We start from the raw sequence: 22,672 nt of genomic DNA on the forward strand, positions 1-22,672 counted from the left end.
CTCCTGTAAACAGTTGCGTAAAAACGTTTTGGTTATAGTAGTGATTTTTAAGGAATATTATTATTTTAAAAGTTGACAATTAGAAACTTTTACACATAGAATCACCAATGTAATCCTATGGGAGGAAATTCACTTAGCAGGTAAGTGGGGTTATGGTTACTTTTTCTAACTCGGGGTTGGATCCTGGATCCAGCCCTGGGGCATATCCTGTAAACAGTTGAAAGAATGTGTATTTGTTATACAGGAAATTTTTAACGAATATTTGTACGTTTGCAAAATCGAAGAGAATTTTTGGTGAAAACCAGGCAATGTTATCCTATGGAAGGAAAATCAAGTTATAGGTAAGTACGGTTGTAATTACTTTTCAGGGTCAGTGCTGGGCACCAAGATCCAGCACTGGGATCTCTCCTGATAACAGGTGAGTAAATTTGTTTTCGTAATTCGGCTGATTTTTGATGAATATTTTAAAGTTTCAAAACTCGACACTTAAAAGAATTTCCAAGTGAAACCAGTCAATGTTACCCTATGGAAGAAAATTGAGTTATCGGCTTTTGGGTAAGTACTCGACTGGCAGAGTTAAGGTTCTGGGCATAGACTCAGGGGTCTCCCAGGGTCAGGTAAGTACAGTTGTTACACCCTCAACTGCACAGGGGCAGTCGGGTGCAGAGTGAGTTAGGCCCAATGTTATCCTATAGGAGGAAGGGTGCCTTTGGTTGGTGGCTGCTGGCTAGCAGGCCACGCGGCTGTGGGAGCTGGGCTCCTAGTCACTTGCTCAGGTCAAATGGGGAAGTAGATTAGAGTAGAGGTTGCACTCCCAGGGGCACTCGGGCGGCTGGGTGCAGGGTGCTTTTGAGCAGTCGGGCGCTCAATGGATTTCAATGGAAAAGCTCAAGAACGAACAAAGGCTGCAAGCTCGGGGACCAGGATTCTTCAGGTGCGACCACCACTTCGAGAGGTAAGTTGGGTAGTTGGAGGATAGGTAGGCACACAGGAGTTGGGCACAGGGGGCCGAAGGGCACCGGGTGCAGGGGTGCCTTTAGTTGTCGGGAAATCTTACCCTCTGCTGGTCGCGGTTGGAGAGGTCCATGGTTCTGAGGCTGCAGGCGTTGTCAGGAGCATCGCGGTGGGTCCTTGGATGCTGGATTCGAGGTCATAGTCGCCGGGGGGACCTTCCTCGAGGTCTTTGTTCACTCCAGCACAGGCCAGGCTTGGCGGGTGCAGTGTGTGCAGGGTTCGCGGTTCCTGGCTGATACCAGGGGTCAGTTACTTGCTGTGAGCAGTACCACTGCTCGTGGGAGTCCCAGGTAGTGAGAGTCACAAGGCAGGCATGTCCTCGGGGGTTTTTGAGGTTGCTGACGACTGGAGGTGCCGGGGTTTAGCAGGAGCAGGTTCGAGGGTCGACAGGCCGGTAGGGCTGGGGCCAAATCAGTTGCTGTATTCCTCTTGTTAGCAGCTGCACGGCACGGCAAAATTGATATCACCAGTTTACTTATCCCTTCTTTAACATGGAAAAAACATAATTAATTGTAAATGAGGTACAAGACAACTCATTTACAGCTGCAATTATTAATCACTACTCGCACGGACTGTTCTCCTATAATAATTGATGTGTGAATAATTGTGATGTACCACTTGGTTTCATATGACAGTCGAATAATATAATTTGGAGCATGTATATTGTAGGCACTTTGAAACTACATAAATCTCAAAGAATAATTTTTAAAAAAAGTTGCAGGATCACCTAAAGCTATGGAAAACTGCACATCCCGAGAGCAGAGTTGTCCAGAAACACCAAGTCCTGACCTTGCTGTGATGTTACCAATCCTGTGGGACCTGTAGACGAAATTGAGGTTGGCCCTGGTCCCTAGAGAGAAAAAGAATTGCTGACCTGCTGTAACACAGAGACCAGTTGACCAGTGGTTACTGGACTAGCACTGAACTCCCCTGGGGCATCGTGAAAGATAGAATCTTGAGACCAGTCTTAAACCCTGAAGTTCGTGGATGCCATGATGTCTCCAGGAAACGTATTACATTTTTTCAGTCTCTAAGCAGCTTCATCATCCTGTAACACCAGCATCATGACCGCTTCTTGGCTGGACTGCGGGAAAGGAGAAAAGTGCACTGAGGACTCTTGAGATTACTGGACCTGACCTGAGTGGTCCCTGTGACTAGCCTCTGATCTGTTGTGGCAGGTCCAGGTAAAGAGAAGTAGCCATACTAGCCAGTTGGCTGTTCATTGCTAAACCACTTGCAATGATTTATTACAAGAGAACTAGAGATTTATTGACCTGTAAAAATCCATACCTCTGGTTTCCCTCAATAGATTGTTGTTGTGTTGGTGTCTATTTTAAGATAATAATATACTCTCATTTTATAAATTGGTGTCTGATTTTTAGGTCTCGCCTGGCGAACGCAGCGCGAAGCGCTGCTGTCGCCAGCGAGATCTATTGTTGCTGACTTGCCTCGGAAGGGGGACAGGAGATGTGCACGCGCAGGCTTTTGGCGGATTTGAGTTGGTGTACGCGCCTACAGCCACGCACTCCAGCTCCACTACTGCCAGCACGACGCGGGGCTCTCTCCTTATGCATGGGAGCCCCGCACTGCTATCTGCCGCTCTTCACCCGGGCCCCCTCCTGGGACCCGGGACTTCAGCTCCCACACCTGCTGCACGCGAAAGTGACAGGTACTGCGCATGCGCGGGCAGCCCTCCCAGGTCTCCTCCCCAGCCCGGAGCTGCTTTCTGTTTTGCTTGTTATTTTGAGAGGGCGAGTACCGGTGTTCCGTCGTTTCCATCTCAGTTTCATGTTTCCATCTTAAGCACTGGAGTAGCCTTGATGGTGAAGCGGAAGAAGTTCAGCAATTTCTTGTTTGGTACAGGTTACAGAAGCACAGACAATTATTAACAAAATATCCGATTTATGTGAGTGCAAGTGTAATATGCTTACAGAGCGGCACATGGGAAAGGTCAAAGGTGCGGAGATGGGACTGGAATGGAGGCGGGCGCAGTATTTGAGAGAAGATGTTTTATCTAAGTTCTCTTCTGAACCAGAGTGACTGCATCTCTTGACTTAAACTATGGCAGCAGCAGAATTCCCAGAGGCCTTTAGTGTTCGGCTGCTCCTGTGCGGGCTGCGATGGATATCTCGCTCAACACTTCGCAGGGCTGGCTCTCGGTCTGCCAGGGCCTGGAAATAAACATGATGTAGTTTTCCTGTGGCCTGCGGAAGGTTTCCCTGCATGCCGAGCTTGATAGCATATTATTGTGGTGTTAAATCTTTCTGCATTGTGTCTTGGTGAGCCTGTGTTTTTTTTTTTTTTTTTTAAAGGATCTGACAATTCACTACTGGGATCTCAAGTAATGATTACGTCGAGGAGTCAATGAGTTTGAGTTAGCCATTACTTCAGATTTTTTTTTTCTTTCAGCTAAGTCCGGATTTATGTTTTTTTTTTTGCCCACGTAGTTCTCCTGTTTTAGGTGTTAGAAAGTAAACTAGTGTGCTGTGGCTGTGGGGTCCGAGACAGGGGTAGCAACACGGTTTTATATCTCTACATCCCCCAGCACACTTGAGGCAGGAGTAGCCATCGCAATGACAGTAAACTAAAACAAGCATTTGCAATGAAATAGGTCTCGCATTTACGCAAGTTTGAGCTATTGGCATTGTAAATGTCATTGCCTTTTATTTACATAGATAAAAGGCATTGTCATTTACAATGCTAATAGCTTAAACTCTTGCAAATGCGAGACCTATTGCATTGCAAATGCTTGTTATTGTGTTTCTTACTTATTAACTGTTTTGGTCTTTTTAATGCTTGTTTCTTTGATAAGCCTATCTGCTCTGTGCTACAGCTACCCAGGACTGAGCTAATGGTTTTATTAAAGAAAACAAACTGGACCATATAAAAATGGTGACACTATTACATGGTGAGTTCTCTTAACCACATCACGTAATTCACTTTCCTACAGTGCTATTACTTAGTTTCTGCTGTGATATATAGTCATTTGGCTAGTGTTGTGACATCCCAGTACATCACGAGTGACTTCATGCTTTACTTTGTGCTTTGTCAACAGGCTAAAGAATTTCCATTCTTGCTAAAAGTTCCACCAGCTCAGAATGAAGACAGAGTAACATTTCTGAGACGGATGGCATTGGATATTGAGCGTGACGAGGGACTTAAACTGTATCGAGTAAGTTGGACAACATACAAAATTTTGTGGAATTAATGTCGATTCATTGAACATACACCAGAATTGTGACATTGACATTAACATTTACTCTCAGTTTTCATCCTGTTGTGATTTTCCTTAAGATCAGGCTGAGAAATTGTGTAACTTCATTATATTCCATCTGTTTGAGGCATTTAAGCTGCAGATCATACACTGTGCATAGGTCACCATCTGGTGGTGGGTCCGGATGATTACACTTTGTTGTTGTCCTGGAAGAAGTCTTTGTAGTCACGAGATAGGTGACTCCTCCTATGGACTATAGTGCGCATGGGCATCGACTCCATCTTCAGATTGTTTTTTTCCGCCATCGGGCTCGGATGTGTTTGCTGTGCTCCCGGTCGGGTTTGTTACCGATCGACCTTTCGACGCTGTAGGAAAGTGGCTCTGTATGTACTATTCCCAAATAGGTACAGTGTGCACAGAGTCCACAGCCCCCAGAGGTTTGGCAGAGGCTAAAGTTTGTTATGACGTTACTCTCTAAAGTGGTAGCTTGGTCGAGCAGTAAGGCAGTATCAGAGGACAGTGTAAAGCATTTGTTGTACACACTCAGTCAGCAAATGGTCTCACACACTCAAGAACTGAACTCTAGGCCAATGGTTTGTATATAAAAATATATGGTTGTTTTATTTTAGAACCAACAATAGGTATCAAAATATACTTTCTCAGAATGAGATGCTTTAGTTAAATACTTTGCAGGGGGGCGCCGGGTACAGGGGTGCCTTTTGGTGTCGGGAAATCTTACCCTCTGTTGATCGCGGTTGGGGGGGGTCCCTGGTTCTGAGGCTGCATGCGTCATCAGGAGCGTCGAGGTGGGTCCTTGGGTGCCGGATTCGGGGTCACAGTCGCCGAGGGGACGTCCTCGGGGTCTTTGTCCACTCCAGCACAGGCCAGGCTTGGCGGGTGCAGAGTGTGCAGGGTTTGCGGTTCATGGCTGATGCCCGGGATTAGTTACTTGCTTTGAGCAGTGTCACTGCTCGTGGGAGTCCCAGACGCTCACAGTCACAAGATAGCCAGGTCCTCCGGGGTTTGTGAGGTTGCTGGCCACAGGAGGTACCGGGATTTTGCAGGAGCAGGTTCGAGGGTCGACAGGCCGGTAGGGCTGTGGCCAAAGCAGTTGGTGTCTTCCTCTTGTTAGCAGCTGCACGGCAGGTCTTCTTTCTTCTTGATCTTCTTTGCTGTTTCGGAATCTGGAATCTAAGGAAGGAAGGTTCAGGGTGCCCCTAAATACTAAATTTAGGGACGTTACAGGTAGGTAAAAGGGCAGGGACCACTGGGTCCCTGCCCTGAGGTGGGTACACGCCCTATCCTGCCACTCTCCTGTGGGAGTGGGGCAGTGGCCTAGTCCTGATTGGGTAGGGCTCCCCATCTTCAAGATGGCGAGAGCCCGGGGATGTGCTTGACCTCGCCTCCCCCACCTGAGGGGTGGGGTTGGCAGAGGCTGGCACACCCCCTGTCCTTCCTTGGGGTTTCCAGGCAGTCTTTCTGCCAGAGAGGGGGTTTAGAACCGGTAGGGGCCAGTTGCTGGGTACAGCAAGTGGCCTGGAGAAGCTCACAAAGGTGGCATGCCTTTGAGGCTTCCCCTGCCCATCTTGGTGGAGGAGACCTAGCACCTCGCCCAGGATGTGCATTGTTGCAGGCCCAGGAGAGTGGATGGCTCTCTACCCAGGGGTCCAGCAACATGTCTGCTGTGTGGCAGCCTAGGGAGCCCCTCAGACCAGACATGAATTGTAGGTTAGGTTCAGGGGGCATCTCCAAGATACCCTCTGTCGTGCATTATACATTAAATCCTGCACTGGCATCAGTGCGGGTTTAATGTGCTGAGAAGTTTGATACCAAACTTTTCAGTCTTCAGTGGAGCGATCATGGTGCTGTGGAGTTCGTGTTGACTATCTTCCAGCACCATATACTCTTAAATGGCAGCACTGCACTTACGGAACCCAGGAATTGGCCTGGGTACTGTAGGGGCACAGGGCTCATGCTCCTGTACCCACACCACTGGCATAGGGCACCCAGCTAGAGGGCTGGCTGATGTATGCCAGGGCAGGGTATGTTGTGGGCATGTCACACAGGGATGTGTGCCATGTCGACTCGGTTTTGTTCTATATCCAGAGACTCTGCCTGCAAGGGCAGTGTGTTTGTGTCAGGGTACAGGGCCTCTAAGGGTGGCACAATAAGTGATGCAGCCCTTGGGGGGCCTTCCCTGGTCACAAGGCCCTGGGTACCTAGGATACCATTTACCAGGGGCTGACAGGTGGCCAGGGTTTGCCAAATTGGGTTTTAGGTTTCAGCATAGTTTTTAGGGAAGGAACATAGGCCCTGGACACCTGATTGGCAGGAGCCCAGGGTACACTCAAAGTACATTCAGCAATTCAGCAAGAAGTGGGGGCATACCATGCAAGAAAGATGACAATCACACAAACGCAATCCTTAACCCTATCGTCGGTATTGTTTTTCGATCGCGATCCCTCTTCGACGCGCATCGTTTAAAACCTACATTTCGATTCCAGTTGTCCACGAGGGCTGCCGGGCCAACATGCGCCATCAGGCCCTTGGCCGATGGAAAGAACACCTTTCAAGAAGTGGTGTCATCTGCGGTGTCATCTACCGCTCACTTCCGTCAAAATTGCCATGTTTTTTGAAGACTAAATTTTGGAGATCAAATAATCACTGTTGACACAATCTTGATGATCATGTTGTCTCTTGTAAATGTATATAGGAAATGTATTTAATTACGTATTTTGCATTTCATGTACGTATATAATATGAAAAAATTTCAAGAACTATAATAGCAAATAGTATATAATATAATTAAATAAAAAATATTTTTCATCAATTAGTGTTTACTGTGTATATTGGCAAACAGCGTAGGTACCTTTTGGTCTATAATAATCCTAGAATATTGTACCTTGACTATTAGAAAGCTTGCTACAGTTTTTCTTTTCTACACACCTTTCAAGAAGTGCCATCAGTGTGGACACAAATTCCCCCACACTGATCTGCACCAAGTCTGCAACCTCTGTTTGTCGCCACAACACGAAAGTCGACATTGCCAGGGCTGTATCACCTTCAAGTCGAAGAAAACCATCAGAGATCGACGGGCTCGAAGGGCCATGGCTCAAGCTTCAGCGCCTCCAGTCGACATCGTCCCAGAGACTCCAGATCAACAGGAGTAAAAAGACACAGAGGGACAGTTGGTCATCGACTCTCAAGCCGAAGACCTTGATTCCGAAGATGATCAGCAGGCCGATGACGAAGCACACGATGATGACCGCATTCCGGCAGGTCAACGGGTCGTAAGTACAGACGTCGCCCCTACTGACCCCTCTCACCCATGTCGTACAAGGCTATGGTAACACCTTCACCCTCGGGCCTAGGTGGACGCCATTCTCACACTTCTTTCGCCCCGCCCTCTGGCCCGGCAAAGAAGACGAAACTAAAGCCTTCAGGTGACTCGGGCTCGAGTCAACTTCCCCACCACTCCGACCACGTTCCGGCACCGAAGAAAGTTTCGGAACCTAGCCACCCGGAACCGAAAAAATCTTTGGAACCCAAGCAACCCCTACCAAAGAAACACCCTGAACCAAAGCAGCCGGAACCGAGAAACATTTCGGACCCGAAGCAACCGGAACGAAGAAACATCCGGATCCTAAACAACCGGGTCCGAAAAAACATCCGGAACCTAAACAACCGGTACCGAAGAAATCTTCGGAACCTAAACCTTCCGAACCGAGAAAAGATCCCGGTCCCCAACCAAAGAAAGGTTTCGATCAAATGCAAAAGGAGCTAAAACCACCTCCAAAAGGTACACCAGACAAACGTTCGGACCCATTGGAAAAGACTCTTCTACAAAACCCCAAAACAGGTCACATAATACTACAGCCTAAAAAGAGGAAATTGGCCCCTCCAGCTCCAGTTCCTCAGAAGAAAAATGCCCAGACTTCTCCTATAAGGGACGGCTCACCACCTCCATTGGTGCCTAACCCTGACATTTCTCCTATAAATTCCCCATTACCCCAAAACATACCACCTTTAGATGACGATTTTGGGGACGGAGACACTGAAGAACCATTCAAAGACCCTGGGGACCCTAATTCACCATCACATGACCCCTGGGAAGACTATGAATCACCTGGTGCACCTGATGTGCCTCAGGAGAACATTTATTCCTCTAGACCATCCCTCGAGATGACACCATAGGATTTTCACAGCTACTACACAGGGCTGCTCAGTTTCATGGGGTAGATATGCTCACTGACCCCGTAGATGATGACTTCCTTATGGACACAATCACATCTTCGCAAAGGTCCACAATAACACTACCAATGGTCAAGGGGGTCATCAAACATGCCCCAGAGGTGTTTAAAGACCCTGTCAGAGCCAGAGTTATCAATCCTAGGATTGAGAAAAAATATAAGCATGCCCCTTCTGACCCAGCTTATATTAAGGCCAGCTCCCGTTAGACTCATTTGTTGTTTCTAATGCTCGAAAGAGAGCCAACTCTCAAACCTCAGGGAATGCCCTACCCCCTGATAAAGAGTCTAAATTATTAGATGACTCCGGAAAACATCCCAAGCGGCTAATGTTTGGAGGATTGCCAATACACAGGCATTATTGTCAAGTTATGATCGGGCTCATTATGATGAGCTGGAGACCCTATTGGAACATCTCCCTGATAAGTATAAAACCAAGGATAACAACCTAATTCAAGAAGGTAAAATAATCACAAACCCCTCCATTCACTGTGCTCTGGATGTTGCAGACACAGCCTCTAGGACAATAAAGACTAGTCTGCTTTTACGTAGACATGCATGGCTGCGTATCTCCGGATTTAAACTAGAGGTGCAAAACACTATTTTAAATCAGCCTTTTTCGATCAACAGCATTTGTTTGGACCCAGTGTTGATACATTTTTAGAAAAGATGAAGAAAGACACTGATACCGCAAAGTCAATGGGAGCCTTGCAAACCCAAACTGCTAGAGCACGGGTACTCATAGTACGGCCCGCGGGCCTCCAGCGGCCCGGCAAGCCTTACCTGGCGGCCCACGGACCTTGCAGACATAGTGCCTGTGCCCTGTGCTTGTCAGCGAACACCGCCGGTTACAGCAGCACGGAGCTGTGAGGCCGGGCGATTCTTTTAAAGGCCATTTACTTGTTAATGAGGCTTTGTTGTATTTCACCTCTTCTTAGCGCCCCTGCATCTCCCCTCTGATTGAGTGGAGATGCAGGGGCGCTAAGAAGAGATGAAATACAACAAAGTCTCATTAACAAGTGAATGGTCTTTAAAAGACCTGCGAAGTACTTGGGTGTGGCGGCCGTGTGCGTTCCCTGGAAGCAGTCTCAGCGCGGGGTGAGGTGACAGGGGACAGCAGGGTGAGGTGATGGAGGGCAGCAGGGAGTGAGAGCAGGGGGTGAGGCGACAGAGGGAGGAAGAGGGAGGGAAAGGAGGAAGACAGGGAGAGGAGGAAGACGGGGAAAGGGGAGGAAGACAGACAGAGGGAGGGAGGGAGGGAGAGGGAGGGAGACAGAGGGAGAACGGAGGAGGGAGGGAGACAGGGAGAGAGAGAGCAATAGAGAGAGGGAGGGAGGGAGACGGAGGGAGGGAGAGAGAGGGAGGGGGACAGAAAGAAAGGGAGACAAACAGTGAGTGAGAGAGGGGGGGAGAGAGAGGGAGGGAGACGGCGAGGAAGGGAGGGAGAGAGGGAGACAGAGGGAGGGAGACGGAGAGGGAGGGAGGGAGACGGAGAGGGAGGGAGACGGGGAGGGAGGGAGGGAGACGGAGAGGGAGGGAGACGGAGAGGGAGGGAGACGGAGAGGGAGGGAGACGGAGACGGAGAGGGAGGGAGACGGAGACGGAGAGGGAGGGAGGGAGACGGAGAGGGAGGGAGACGGAGAGGGAGGGAGACGGAGAGGGAGGGAGACGGGGAGGGAGGGAGACGGGGAGGGAGACGGAGAGGGAGGGAGACGGAGAGAGAAAGGGAGACGAACAGTGAGTGAGACAAAGGGAGCGAGAGGGAGACACAGAATGAGTGAGACAGAGCGGGAGGGAGACAGAGAGAAAGGGAAACAAACAGAGTGATGGAGGGAGAGAGATAGAGAGAGGGAGGGAGACGGAGACACAGGGAGGGATAGGGAGGGAGGGGGGGAGAGGGAGGGAGACAGAGAGAGGGAGGGGACAGAGCGAAAGGGAAACAAACAGTGAGTGATCCAGAGGGAGCGAGAGGGAGACGGAGCGAGAGGGAGACGGAGCGAGGGGGAGACGGAGCGAGAGGGAGACGGAGTGAGAGGGAGACGGAGTGAGAGGGAGACGGAGTGAGAGGGAGACGGAGTGAGAGGGAGACGGAGTGAGAGGGAGACGGAGTGAGAGGGAGACGGAGTGAGAGGGAGACGGAGTGAGAGGGAGACGGAGTGAGAGGGAGACGGAGTGAGAGGGAGACGGAGTGAGAGGGAGACGGAGTGAGAGGGAGACGGAGTGAGAGGGAGACGGAGTGAGAGGGAGACGGAGTGAGAGGGAGACGGAGTGAGAGGGAGACGGAGTGAGAGGGAGACGGAGGGAGTGAGAGGGAGACGGAGGGAGTGAGAGGGAGACGGAGGGAGTGAGAGGGAGACGGAGGGAGTGAGAGGGAGACGGAGGGAGTGAGAGGGAGACGGAGGGAGTGAGAGGGAGACGGAGGGAGTGAGAGGGAGACGGAGGGAGTGAGAGGGAGACGGAGGGAGTGAGAGGGAGACGGAGGGAGTGAGAGGGAGACGGAGGGAGTGAGAGGGAGACGGAGGGAGTGAGAGGGAGACGGAGGGAGTGAGAGGGAGACGGAGGGAGTGAGAGGGAGACGGAGGGAGTGAGAGGGAGACGGAGGGAGTGAGAGGGAGACGGAGGGAGTGAGAGGGAGACGGAGGGAGTGAGAGGGAGACGGAGGGAGCGAGAGGGAGACGGAGGGAGCGAGAGGGAGACGGAGGGAGCGAGAGGGAGACGGAGGGAGCGAGAGGGAGACGGAGGGAGCGAGAGGGAGACGGAGGGAGCGAGAGGGAGACGGAGGGAGCGAGAGGGAGACGGAGGGAGACGGAGGGAGCGAGAGGGAGACGGAGGGAGCGAGAGGGAGACGGAGGGAGCGAGAGGGAGACGGAGGGAGCGAGAGGGAGACGGAGGGAGCGAGAGGGAGACGGAGGGAGCGAGAGGGAGACGGAGGGAGCGAGAGGGAGACGGAGGGAGCGAGAGGGAGACGGAGGGAGCGAGAGGGAGACGGAGGGAGCGAGAGGGAGACGGAGGGAGCGAGAGGGAGACGGAGGGAGCGAGAGGGAGACGGAGGGAGCGAGAGGGAGACGGAGGGAGCGAGAGGGAGACGGAGGGAGCGAGAGGGAGACGGGGAGAGGGAGCGAGAGGGAGCGAGAGGGAGACGGAGGGAGCGAGAGGGAGACGGAGGGAGCGAGAGGGAGACGGAGGGAGCGAGAGGGAGACGGAGGGAGCGAGAGGGAGACGGAGGGAGCGAGAGGGAGACGGAGGGAGCGAGAGGGAGACGGAGGGAGCGAGAGGGAGACGGAGGGAGCGAGAGGGAGACGGAGGGAGCGAGAGGGAGACGGAGGGAGCGAGACGGAGGGAGCGAGACGGAGGGAGCGAGACGGAGGGAGCGAGACGGAGGGAGCGAGACGGAGGGAGCGAGACGGAGGGAGCGAGACGGAGGGAGCGAGACAGAGGGAGCGAGACAGAGGGAGCGAGACAGAGGGAGCGAGACAGAGGGAGCGAGACAGAGGGAGCGAGACAGAGGGAGCGAGACAGAGGGAGCGAGACGGAGGGAGCGAGACAGAGGGAGCGAGACAGAGGGAGCGAGACAGAGGGAGCGAGACAGAGGGAGCGAGACAGAGGGAGCGAGACAGAGGGAGCGAGACACAGAGACAGAGGGAGTGAGACACAGAGAGAGCGAGAGGGAGTGAGACACAGAGAGAGCGAGAGGGAGTGAGACACAGAGAGAGCGAGAGGGAGTGAGACACAGAGAGAGCGAGAGGGAGTGAGACACAGAGAGAGCGAGAGGGAGTGAGACACAGAGAGAGCGAGAGGGAGTGAGACACAGAGAGAGCGAGAGGGAGGGAGACACAGAGAGAGCGAGAGGGAGGGAGACACAGAGAGAGCGAGAGGGAGGGAGACACAGAGAGAGCGAGAGGGAGGGAGACACAGAGAGAGCGAGAGGGAGGGAGACACAGAGAGAGCGAGAGGGAGGGAGACACAGAGAGAGCGAGAGGGAGGGAGACACAGAGAGAGCGAGAGGGAGGGAGACACAGAGAGAGCGAGAGGGAGGGAGACAGAGAGGGAGGGAGAGAGGGAGGGAGGGAGAGACAGAGGGAGAGAGGGAGGGAGGGAGAGACAGAGGGAGAGAGGGAGGGAGAGGGAGGGAGAGGGAGAGTAATAGAGGGAGCGAAACCGATAGATAGATAGATAGATATGTGTGCATACCGGGTCTGGTGGCTCAGTGGATGAAGGCATCCGCTGCAGGGGCCTGTGTTCAACCTCATGGTCATAGTGTTTTTTTGCTCTAGCCCCGCCCCCTCCCCCACCGGTGCGGCCCTCAGCCAGAAACCACACTGTAAATTTGGCCCCCGAGAGAAAGTTTGTGAGTACCCATGTGCTAGAGGATCCTTTCGTCGCTCCTCTTACAGAGGCGCAGCCAAGAATTTTCACACTGACAATGCCTCCTCTTCTTTCAAAACTCACACCCAGTCCTCACCCAGCAGAGGATATTACAGAGGAGGCTATAGAGGCAATAGTACCAGAGGTAGAGGCACCAACACTCTCATTGCCTCCACTTCCAAACAGTGACTTCCCTCCCCTCCACCCAGACCTTTCCATTCCGGTCGGGGGGAGATTATCACAGTTCCTACCTGTCTGGAACTCCATCACAACAGACAGGTGGGTAAAACAAATAATTCATTCAGGTTATTGTCTGGAGCTCACTTCAACTCCTCCACACATACCACCCAGACAGCGTCCCATGTCACAAGAACATCTGACACTACTGAAACAGGAGGTCAATGCTCTCCCACAAAAACATGCAATAGAACCAGTTCCACTGCATCGCCAAAATACAGGGGTTTACTCACTCTATTTCCTCATACCAAAGAAGGACGGTTCTCTCAGGCCCATACTAGACTTCAGACCACTAAACCTTTACATTCAATCAGACCATTTCCATATGGTCACTCTGCAACCAGTCCTTCCTTTAACACAAGGCGATTTCCTTACCACTTTAGATCTCAAGGACGCCTACTTCTACATTCCCATTCACCAAGCTCACAGGATGTATCTTCGGTTTGTGGTGGACGGTCAGCATTACCAGTTCAAAGTCCTCCCATTTGGAGTCACCACAGCCCCCGAGTTTTTACAAAATGCCTCGCGGTAGTAGCGGCGCATTTAAGGAGGCAGATAATTCATGTTTTGCAGCGTGAATCTTTCTGGATTCACTATGCTGTGCATTATTCCGCGATCTTGTGGTTGGGTCCGGATTCGTAGTCTTTTCTTTGTTTTTTTTCTTTTTTTTTTTTTTCTTTTTTTTTGTAGCCCAGGTGGGCGGCGACGACCACCATTTGGTGCACCTTCCGTGACGTCGTCGTGCTTCCTGCGGAAGTCCCACCTTTGGGGCGCCATCTTCAGATTCTTTTTTCCGCCGTTGGGTCTGGATCGTCATCGAGAAGCTCCAGAGTTACAACCGAAGAAAGAAGAAAGAAAAGCGAGTTTCGTCGACAAATACATCGGAGTTTTCACAGGAAAGGAGGTTATTTCATCAGGAGCGCGAAGAAAGGAGGTTCAGCGCCCTTTTTTCTTCGACCTTGGAGAATGCGCACTCAGAGGCCCTGAGCGCAATGGACAAGACGCCATTCAAGTTCTGCCCAAACTGCCACCACAAGTTCGCGCAGAAGGACCAGCATCCGGTCTGCAACCTCTGCCTACCGGTCGAACACCAGAGTAAGGACTGCAGCGCCTGCTCAGCCTTCGCGCCGAAGACGCTCAGGGTGAGAGATCGGCAGAGAAGAGCCAACGCCAGCATGGATGGCAAGGGTAAGGCCCCGTCGCTCTACGATCTGGGCCTCTCCTCGGACGACGAGGACAACGTCGCCGGGACAGCCGAAAACTTCACGGTCGTAGAGACCGACAAGAAAAAAGAAGACGAGGTAAGAGAATCGTCGAGCGAAAAACAGAAAGTACCTCAAACACGAGGGTGACTCGAGAAAATCTGAGTCTAAGTCCACGAAGGGAGCCCCGGCGCCGAAAATTTCGACGTCCAAAGGGGGAACCATGGACAAGAGGCCGAGCGGATCCTTAGAGAAGGACTCCCTGGTGCCGAAAGACGCCGAAAGGCAAGGGTCGTCGAAGACAACCCAGGGAACGGCCCGATCGACACTGAAAGAACGGTCGACGTCGACGCAAGTTTCGACGAAAAGATCCGCTGTCGACGCCGAAAGCATCTCCGAGATGGAGAAAAAGAAGAGGCGGCTCGAGGCAGAGATGGAGAACATCCTTCAAAGGAAGAAGGAGTTCGACGCAAAGATGAAGGAATTCAAGATTCCAACGGTTTCATCGGCGGACGTCGTCGAGGTCGAGGAAGAATTCGACACCGAGGGACTGATGAGGGATCTCGAAGAGGAAGACGAGACCTATTATGAAGAGGAAGCCGAGGAAGAAGACCAACAGTCGGTCTACGGCTCGGCACCATCGACCAGCCACGAGATCGAATGGCAGGATCTCGACACCGAGAACCCGGAGGAGTCCGTGGACACGTACCCTTCGAGGCCTTCGCCACCCGACGACATCGGGGTGTACAATATGGTGGTCAGGAGCGCAGCGACAGCCTTCGGCGTCAAACTCGACGAAGAGAAGCCGAAAGCCGATTTTCTCGTCGAGACCCTTCTCCCCATCCAGACGAGGAGCCAGTTCCTCCCCATGCTTCAAAGCGTGATGAATCAGGGGAGAGAGGCCTTCAAGGAACCAGCGACCTGCCGGTCGATCACACCCAGGACTGAGAAGAAGTATAAGCACTCTTCCCTGGACCCCCCTTACATCAAAGGTAGCGTGACCGCAGACTCCATCATAGCGTCCACGGCCAGGAGAAGGGCCAACGTGCCAGCAACCTCGGGCCCACCACCTGATAAAGAGAGCAGGAGGATAGACCTCACAGGAAGAAAGGTCGAGAGGAACGCCGCTATGCACTGGCGCATGGCGAATTCAAATGCTCTCCTCAATAGACACCAGTACCAGCACTGGGACGAGATGGGAGAGCTAGTAAAGCATCTCCCCGAAGAATACCGCCAGAGAGCCTCACACCTAGTAGATGAAGGCAAAAACATCGCCAACTCCTGCATAAAGACGGCGTTGGACGGGGCAGAGACTTCAGCAAGACTCATGGCCATAGGGGTCACCGAGAGAAGGCATGCATGGTTAAGAATCTCGGGATTCAAACCGGAGGTGCAGAACAACATCCTTAGCACCCCCTTCAACGGAGAGACACTGTTCGGAGCAACAGTTGACGAGAAGCTCACCCAGCTAAAAAGAGATAACGAAACGGCGAGGTCCATGGGGGCCCTGCAGCAGAGGGGAATGAGGCGAGGCAACCCCTCAAGGAGACCCTACGGTAGGGGGAGGAAACCAGCAGGGCCCGTCGCACCAGACGTTCCAGCAGGGTCAGCAGGGTGAAGGTCACGGACAGGGTCAACAGAAGCAAAACTGGCAGTACCAGCCCCGGGGCCAGTCCTTTCGCGGGAGAGGGAACGGACGTGGCCAGAGAAGGAGAGGGGGGGGAGCAGCCCTCATCAAAGTGACTCTGCACGCAGGAGGACGCCTACCCTCGACATGCCCCCAAGGGTGAGGCGCGAAACAGTAACATCGAGGGGGAGAGAAGGATCAGAAGCCTACGAGCATACAACACCAGTAGGCGGAAGGCTGAGGCTCTACCTTCACGAGTGGCAGCGTATAACCACAGACAAGTGGATACTGAACATCATGCAGTACGGGTACTGCGTAGATTTGGAAAGGAAACCGCCAAACAGGAAGCCAAGGGGAAGGCAAAGATCGGGTCAAGAACTGACCCTACTCAGAGAAGAAACACGGAAGCTTCTACAAAAGGGAGCCATAGAGCCAGTGCCGTTCAGAGAACGCAACAAGGGTGTCTACTCAAACTACTTCGTGGTCCCGAAGGTAGACGGGAGCCTCAGACCCATCCTAGACCTGCGATACCTAAACAAGTTCGTCAGAACGCAAAGGTTCAAGATGACTTCGCTGCAGGAGGTGCTGCCCCAAATAAGACACGGAGACTTCATGGTCACCGTGGACCTCAAAGATGCCTACCTGCACATCCCAGTAAACAGAAGACACAAGGGACTTCTAAGGTTCAACATCGACCAGGAACACTACCAGTTCACAACCCTGGCATTCGGATTAAAATCAGCACCAAGGGTTTTTACAAAATGCCTGTCGGCGGTCGCGGCCCACCTACGAAAGCAGGGGATACACGTCTACCCCTACTTAGACGACTGGCTGGTCAAGGCAAACTCGCGCGAAAGGTGCGCGAGGCACGCAAAACGCGTAACAGACACTCTCACGAACCTGAGGTTCTCGATTCACTGGGGGAAGTAGTCGATGGAACCGGAGCAGGTGAAGATTTTCCTGGGGGCAAAAATCAACTCCCTGAGCGGCACAGTGGTGCCCAGCGACAGGAGGACAGATGCCCTCCTGAAGGAGACGCGGCTCTACCAGAAGGGGCGAGCTCTGACAGTGAGGGCGGTGAGCAAATTGATGGGGATGATGGCGTCGTGTATCCAGCTAGTGCCGAATGTACGCTTGCACATGAGACCATTCCAGGAATGGCTACAACAGCAATGGTCACAAGCAAACGGAAGTTGGGAGGATCTAGTGGTTGTTACGCACGCAGTGCAGGAGGAGATAACTTGGTGGAACAAAGACAACATGACAGCAGGGAGAAGCCTGACACCACCAAACCCAACAATGACCATTACCACGGACGCATCGCAAAGGGGATGGGGAGCACACATGGACAACCTCAGAGTGAGGGGTCTGTGGGCTCCAGCAGATGCGGTTCGCCATATCAATTACCTCGAGTTGAAGACAATCCTACTAGCCCTGAAGGCATTCCAGAGGCACCTGTACAACCAGAGGGTGTTGGTTCAAACAGACAACACCACGGCAATGTTCTACATCAACAAACAGGGGGGGACACAGTCGTTCCCTCTCTCCTCTCTGGCTCAGGAGATTTGGAGATGGGCCATACCTCTCAGGATAGATCTACTGGCAATTCACCTACCGGGGAAGGACAATGTGGAGGCAGACTGGCTAAGCAGGCAGACCTCGGCATCTCACGAGTGGGAGCTCAATGGCCAGGAAACGGAGAAGCTTTTCCAGAGATGGGGAACTCCCACAATAGACCTATTTGCAACACGCCAAAATGCAAAATGCCAAAGCTTCGCGTCCAGGGAACCAGATCAGCAATCCCAGGGGAATGCCCTATGGATAAGCTGGTCGAGGACATTTGCCTACGCCTTTCCACCGATACCCCTGTTGCACACAGTGCTCAACAAGTGCAGAACCAGCAACATGACTCTAATCCTAGTGGCCCCGCAGTGGGCGAGGCAGACATGGTTCTCACAAATTCAAGAAATGGCGCAAGGCAATCCGTACAGGTTCGAGAGGAGAAAAGACCTGCTCTCAATGCAAAACGGGGAGGTCCTGCACCCAGAGCCAGACACACTCAACCTGGCAGCATGGCTCCTGAAGACCTAGAGTTCGCACACCTAAGGTTGCCTCAGAGCACTTTGCGAGTGCTACGGGAGGCAAGGAAACCAACGACAAGAAAATGCTACAGCGCAAAATGGAAGAGATTCACGGTGTGGTGCAGGAAAAAAGGCCTGCAAAACAGAATGACAAGAGACTCAACTGTGCTGTGGTACCTCACACACCTTCTAAAGAGTAACCTCTGCTCGAGCTCCCTAAGGGTACACCTAGCAGCGATCGTTGCCTACACCAGAGGTGAGAAGGGTGGAAGTTTCTTCACCTCGCAGGTGGTGAAGAGATTCATGGAGGGAGCCAAAAGAATGGCCCCCCCGAAAAGGTTGACGCCGCCGGCATGGAATTTAAACGTGGTTCTGACGGAGCTCATGAAGGCGCCGTTTGAACCCATTCACAAGGCCACTCTGCAAATGTTGACGATGAAAACTGCCTATCTAGTGGCCATAACCTCACTACGCAGGGTGAGCGAGCTTCAAGCACTAACGCTACAGGAACCCTACATTCAAATTCACAAAGACAGGGTAGTCCTGAGGACGGACCCACACTTCATGCCCAAGGTAGTGTCGGCGTTCCACATGAATCAGAGTATCCAGATACCAAGTTTCTTCCAAAACCCGACTACAAACGCAGAAAAGGCCCTGCACACCCTCGATGCCAGAAGAGCGGTGATGCACTACATTGAGAGAACCAAGGAACTCAGGAAGTCGAAGCAGCTGTTTGTGTCCTTTGCTACTAGCTTCATGGGTAGGCCAGTGACCAAGGGCACCATCGCTAGGTGGATTGCCCTCACTATTCAATTCTGTCACAAACAGGCTGGACAGGAGCTAGCGGAGGGGCCCCAGGCTCACTCCACAAGGAAGAAGGGGGCCACCGTTGCCTTCCTGGCAAACACGCCCATCCAAGACATTTGTCTCGCTGCAACTTGGGCATCTGTGCACACGTTCACAAAACACTACTGCGTGGACATTCAGATGAATAAGGAAGCACAGGTCGGACAGAAGGTGCTACAACACATTTTCAACGACCAACGCTCATCTTCCACCCAGCCACCACAAAAGTAGGAAAACCGCTACAAAGTCTATGCACAGCATAGTGAATCCAGAAAGATTCACGCTGCAAAACGAAAAGTTTCTTACCTGTCGGTGTAGTTTTGCAGCTTGAAGATCTTTCTGGATTCACTAGCGAACCCACCCACCTCCGCCAGGAAGATGAGGCTGGAGGAAGAGGGGGTGAAATGGAAAAGATCAAAGAAATGGAAACGTACAGAAAAATGGACAAAAAGGATTAAGCAATCGCCTAGGGTAAAAAAAAAAAAAAAAAAAAAAGGGAAAAAAAAACCCGAAGATGGCGCCCCAAAGGTGGGACTTCCGCAGGAAGCACGACGACGTCACGGAAGGTGCACCAAATGGTGGTCGTCGCCTCCCACCTGGGCTACAAAAAAAAAAAAAAACAAAGAAAAGACTACGAATCCGGACCCAACCACAAGATCGCGGAATAATGCACAGCATAGTGAATCCAGAAAGATCTTCAAGCTGCAAAACTACACCGACAGGTAAGAAACTTTTCGTTTTCCCCTATCTGGACTACTGGCTAATAAAAGCCAAGTCATACCATCAGTGCATACAACACACTTACCAAACTATTCAACTCTTACACAAACTCGGGTTCACCATAAACAAGACAAAGTCACATCTCCAGCCGTCCCGTTGTCAACAGTACCTAGGTGCCACAATAGACACCTCCGAAGCACTTGCAACTCCCAATCCAGTCAGGATAAACAGTATGCAAGCTCTTATACAAAGATTCCAACCACAACACTCATTACCAGCTCGAGTGTTCATGCAGCTCATCGGAATGATGGCCTCTTGCATCTTCGTAGTACCACATGCAAGACTTCAGATGCGCCCCTTACAGGAATGCTTAGCATGCCAATGGAACCAGGCCCACGGTCAGCTAACAGATCTGGTGGTGGTAGACGGTCGAACACATTACTCTGCAGTGGTGGAACACCAAGAACCTTTCCAAAGGCCGACCATTCCTGGACCCGCTTCGACAAGTAGTGCTAACCACAGACTCATCGCTCGCCGGCTGGGGAGCCCATTTATCAGACCATACAGTACAAGGTAGGTGGACACCTCAACAAAAGATACTCAACATCAACCATCTGGAGTTACTAGCCATGTTCCTAGCCGTAAAATCCTCCCAAAGTCATGTCTCAGGCAAGGCTGTCTTGGTCCGGACGGGCAACATGACAGCCATGTACTATCTACAAAAACGGGAGGGGGGGGGGGACTCGCTCCTTACAGCTCTCGCAGCTAGCGCAGAGCATATGGAGATGGGCCATTCCTCAAAAAAAATTTCTCCCAGCAGAACATCTACCAGGAGTTCACAATCAAGTTGCGGATCTGTTAAGTCGTCAGACAACAAATCCACGAGTGGGAACTGCATCCACAAGTTCTGCAGCCTTTCTTTCAAAGGTGGGGACATCCAGACATAGACCTGTTCGCCACACACTTAAAATGCCCAAGCTTCGCCGCCAGGTACCCACACCCATTGTCCAAAGCCAATGCGATATGGATGAATTGGTCAGGCATCTTTGCATACGCTTTTCCGCCTCTCCCACTCATTCCATTAGTGGTACGCAAGATGCGGCAACACCCACTGACGCTCATCTTAATCGCACCAACTTGGGCAAGACAGCCGTGGTACACCACACTACTACAACTCTCAGTGGTACCACATCAAAAACGATGCCTCTCTCCACACCTCTTAACACAGCACCATGGAGAGATCATGCATCTGGACCCCATGCAGCTGAACTTGGCCATTTGGCTCCTGAGGTCCTAGAATTTGGCTACCTAAACCTTCCGCCTGATTGCATGGACGTCATCAAACAAGCTAGACGTCCCACTACTAGAGCCTGCTATGCAGCCAAATGGCAAAGATTTGTTATCTACTGCAACCATAACAATATCAATCCACTAGATGTTTCCATCCAGAATATTATATGCTATTTACTACATCTTCACAGATGTCATTTAGCATACACATCCATCAGGTTACATCTAGCTGCTATAGCAGGGTACCTTCAAAACAGACATCTGTCGCTTTTCAGAGTTCCAGCCATCAACGCCTTCATAGAAGGCCTCAAAAGAATAATTCCTCCCAGGGTACCACCCTCACCAGTGTGGAATTTAAACATTGTTCTTACTAGACTTATGGGTCCTCCATTCGAACCCCTACACAAATGTGAGCTACAGTTTCTTAAGAATAATTCCTCCCAGGGTACCACCCTCACCAGTGTGGAATTTAAACATTGTTCTTACTAGACTTATGGGTCCTCCATTCGAACCCCTACACAAATGTGAGCTACAATTTCTTACATGGAAAGTCGCTTTTCTAGTGGCTATCACATCACTCAGAAGAGTGAGCTCCAGGCACTAACCATTGAAGAACCATTCTTACAAATACATCAAAATAGAGTGGTTCTAAGAACTAATTCAAAATTCCTACCAACGGTCATTTCACCTTTCCACCTCAATCAATCTGTTGAGTTGCCAGTATTCTTCTCACAACCTACAACAGTGGCTGAAAGAGCTCTTCATACACTAGACCTTAAAAGAGCTCTTCTTTACTATATTGATAGGACAAAGTCCTTCCGTAAAACAAAACAGCTTTTCGTGGCTTTCTCTCCACCACACAAAGGCAATCCCATTTCAAAAACCGGTATTGCAAGGTGAATTGTAAAATGCATGCAGATTTGCTACCACAAAGAAAAACTTACTTTATCCATTCCCCCTAGGGCTCATTCCACCCGTAAAATATGGGTATCCATGGCATTTTTAGGAAACATTCCACTAGATGATATTTGCAAAGCAACTACATGGTCTACACCGCACACATTCACAAAACATTATTGTGTAGATGTGCAAGCAAAACAACAAGCTACTGAGGGCCAGGCTGTACTCAAAACACTATTTCAGACAACTGCAACAGATACTGGTGGTCGCCGCTAAGGGAGAGGACAGCTATGCAATCTATGCACAGTGTGTGATCTGCAGCTCATATGCCTTGAACGGAAAATGCTACTTACCAGTATGCATCTGTTCTTGGCATGTAGAGCTGCAGAGTCCCACACGCCCACCCACCTCCCTGGCTACCTTTATCTGTTCCAGTAGTATCTTACTTAGATACACCATACATGGACATCTTTTCTGTTCACACATAACTCCATCATTTCCCTTAATGGGGAAAAACAATCTGAAGATGGAGTCGATGCCCATGCGCACTATAGTCCATAGGAGGAGTCACCTATCTTGTGACTACAAAGACTTATTCCAGGACAACAACAAAGTGTAATCATCCGGGCCCACCACCAGATGGCGACCTATGCACAGTGTGTGACTCTGCTGCTCTACATGCCACGAACAGATGCATACTGATAAGTAGCATTTTCCTTATTTATAATCAGAGGAACGAGGTGTCCTTCATCACTCAATGAGGCAAGATCTCATCTACTTTCACAACCTCCATACATTTACTGGCTTGAAAGTAGGAATAGGCAAAGTCTTTCCTTCTAAAGGCAGAGTTTTACTTTTATATTTTCTCACTCTGCAGATTCAAAAACTAGAGACGTTACTTAATCTCTGAAGGTCATTCCTGGGCATGA

The 22,672-nt window shown here is 51.1% G+C and overlaps 1 protein-coding gene across 4 annotated transcripts in view; it reads left to right on the plus strand.

Annotated features, from left to right (window-relative positions):
* LOC146831607 (uncharacterized) overlaps nucleotides 1-22,672 on the plus strand; it is a 331,737-nt gene that overhangs the window by 140,022 nt on the left and 169,043 nt on the right. For all 4 annotated transcript variants that reach the window (XM_085605955.1, XM_085605956.1, XM_085605957.1 and 1 more), the window contains one exon: nucleotides 4,070-4,186. In XM_085605955.1, the coding sequence (XP_085462081.1) occupies nucleotides 4,070-4,186 (117 nt within the window). The remainder of the gene's footprint in view (nucleotides 1-4,069; nucleotides 4,187-22,672) is intronic.

This window comes from Triturus cristatus, chromosome 5_1 (assembly GCF_964204655.1).
Source record: "Triturus cristatus chromosome 5_1, aTriCri1.1, whole genome shotgun sequence".
Taxonomy (NCBI): domain Eukaryota; kingdom Metazoa; phylum Chordata; class Amphibia; order Caudata; family Salamandridae; genus Triturus; species Triturus cristatus.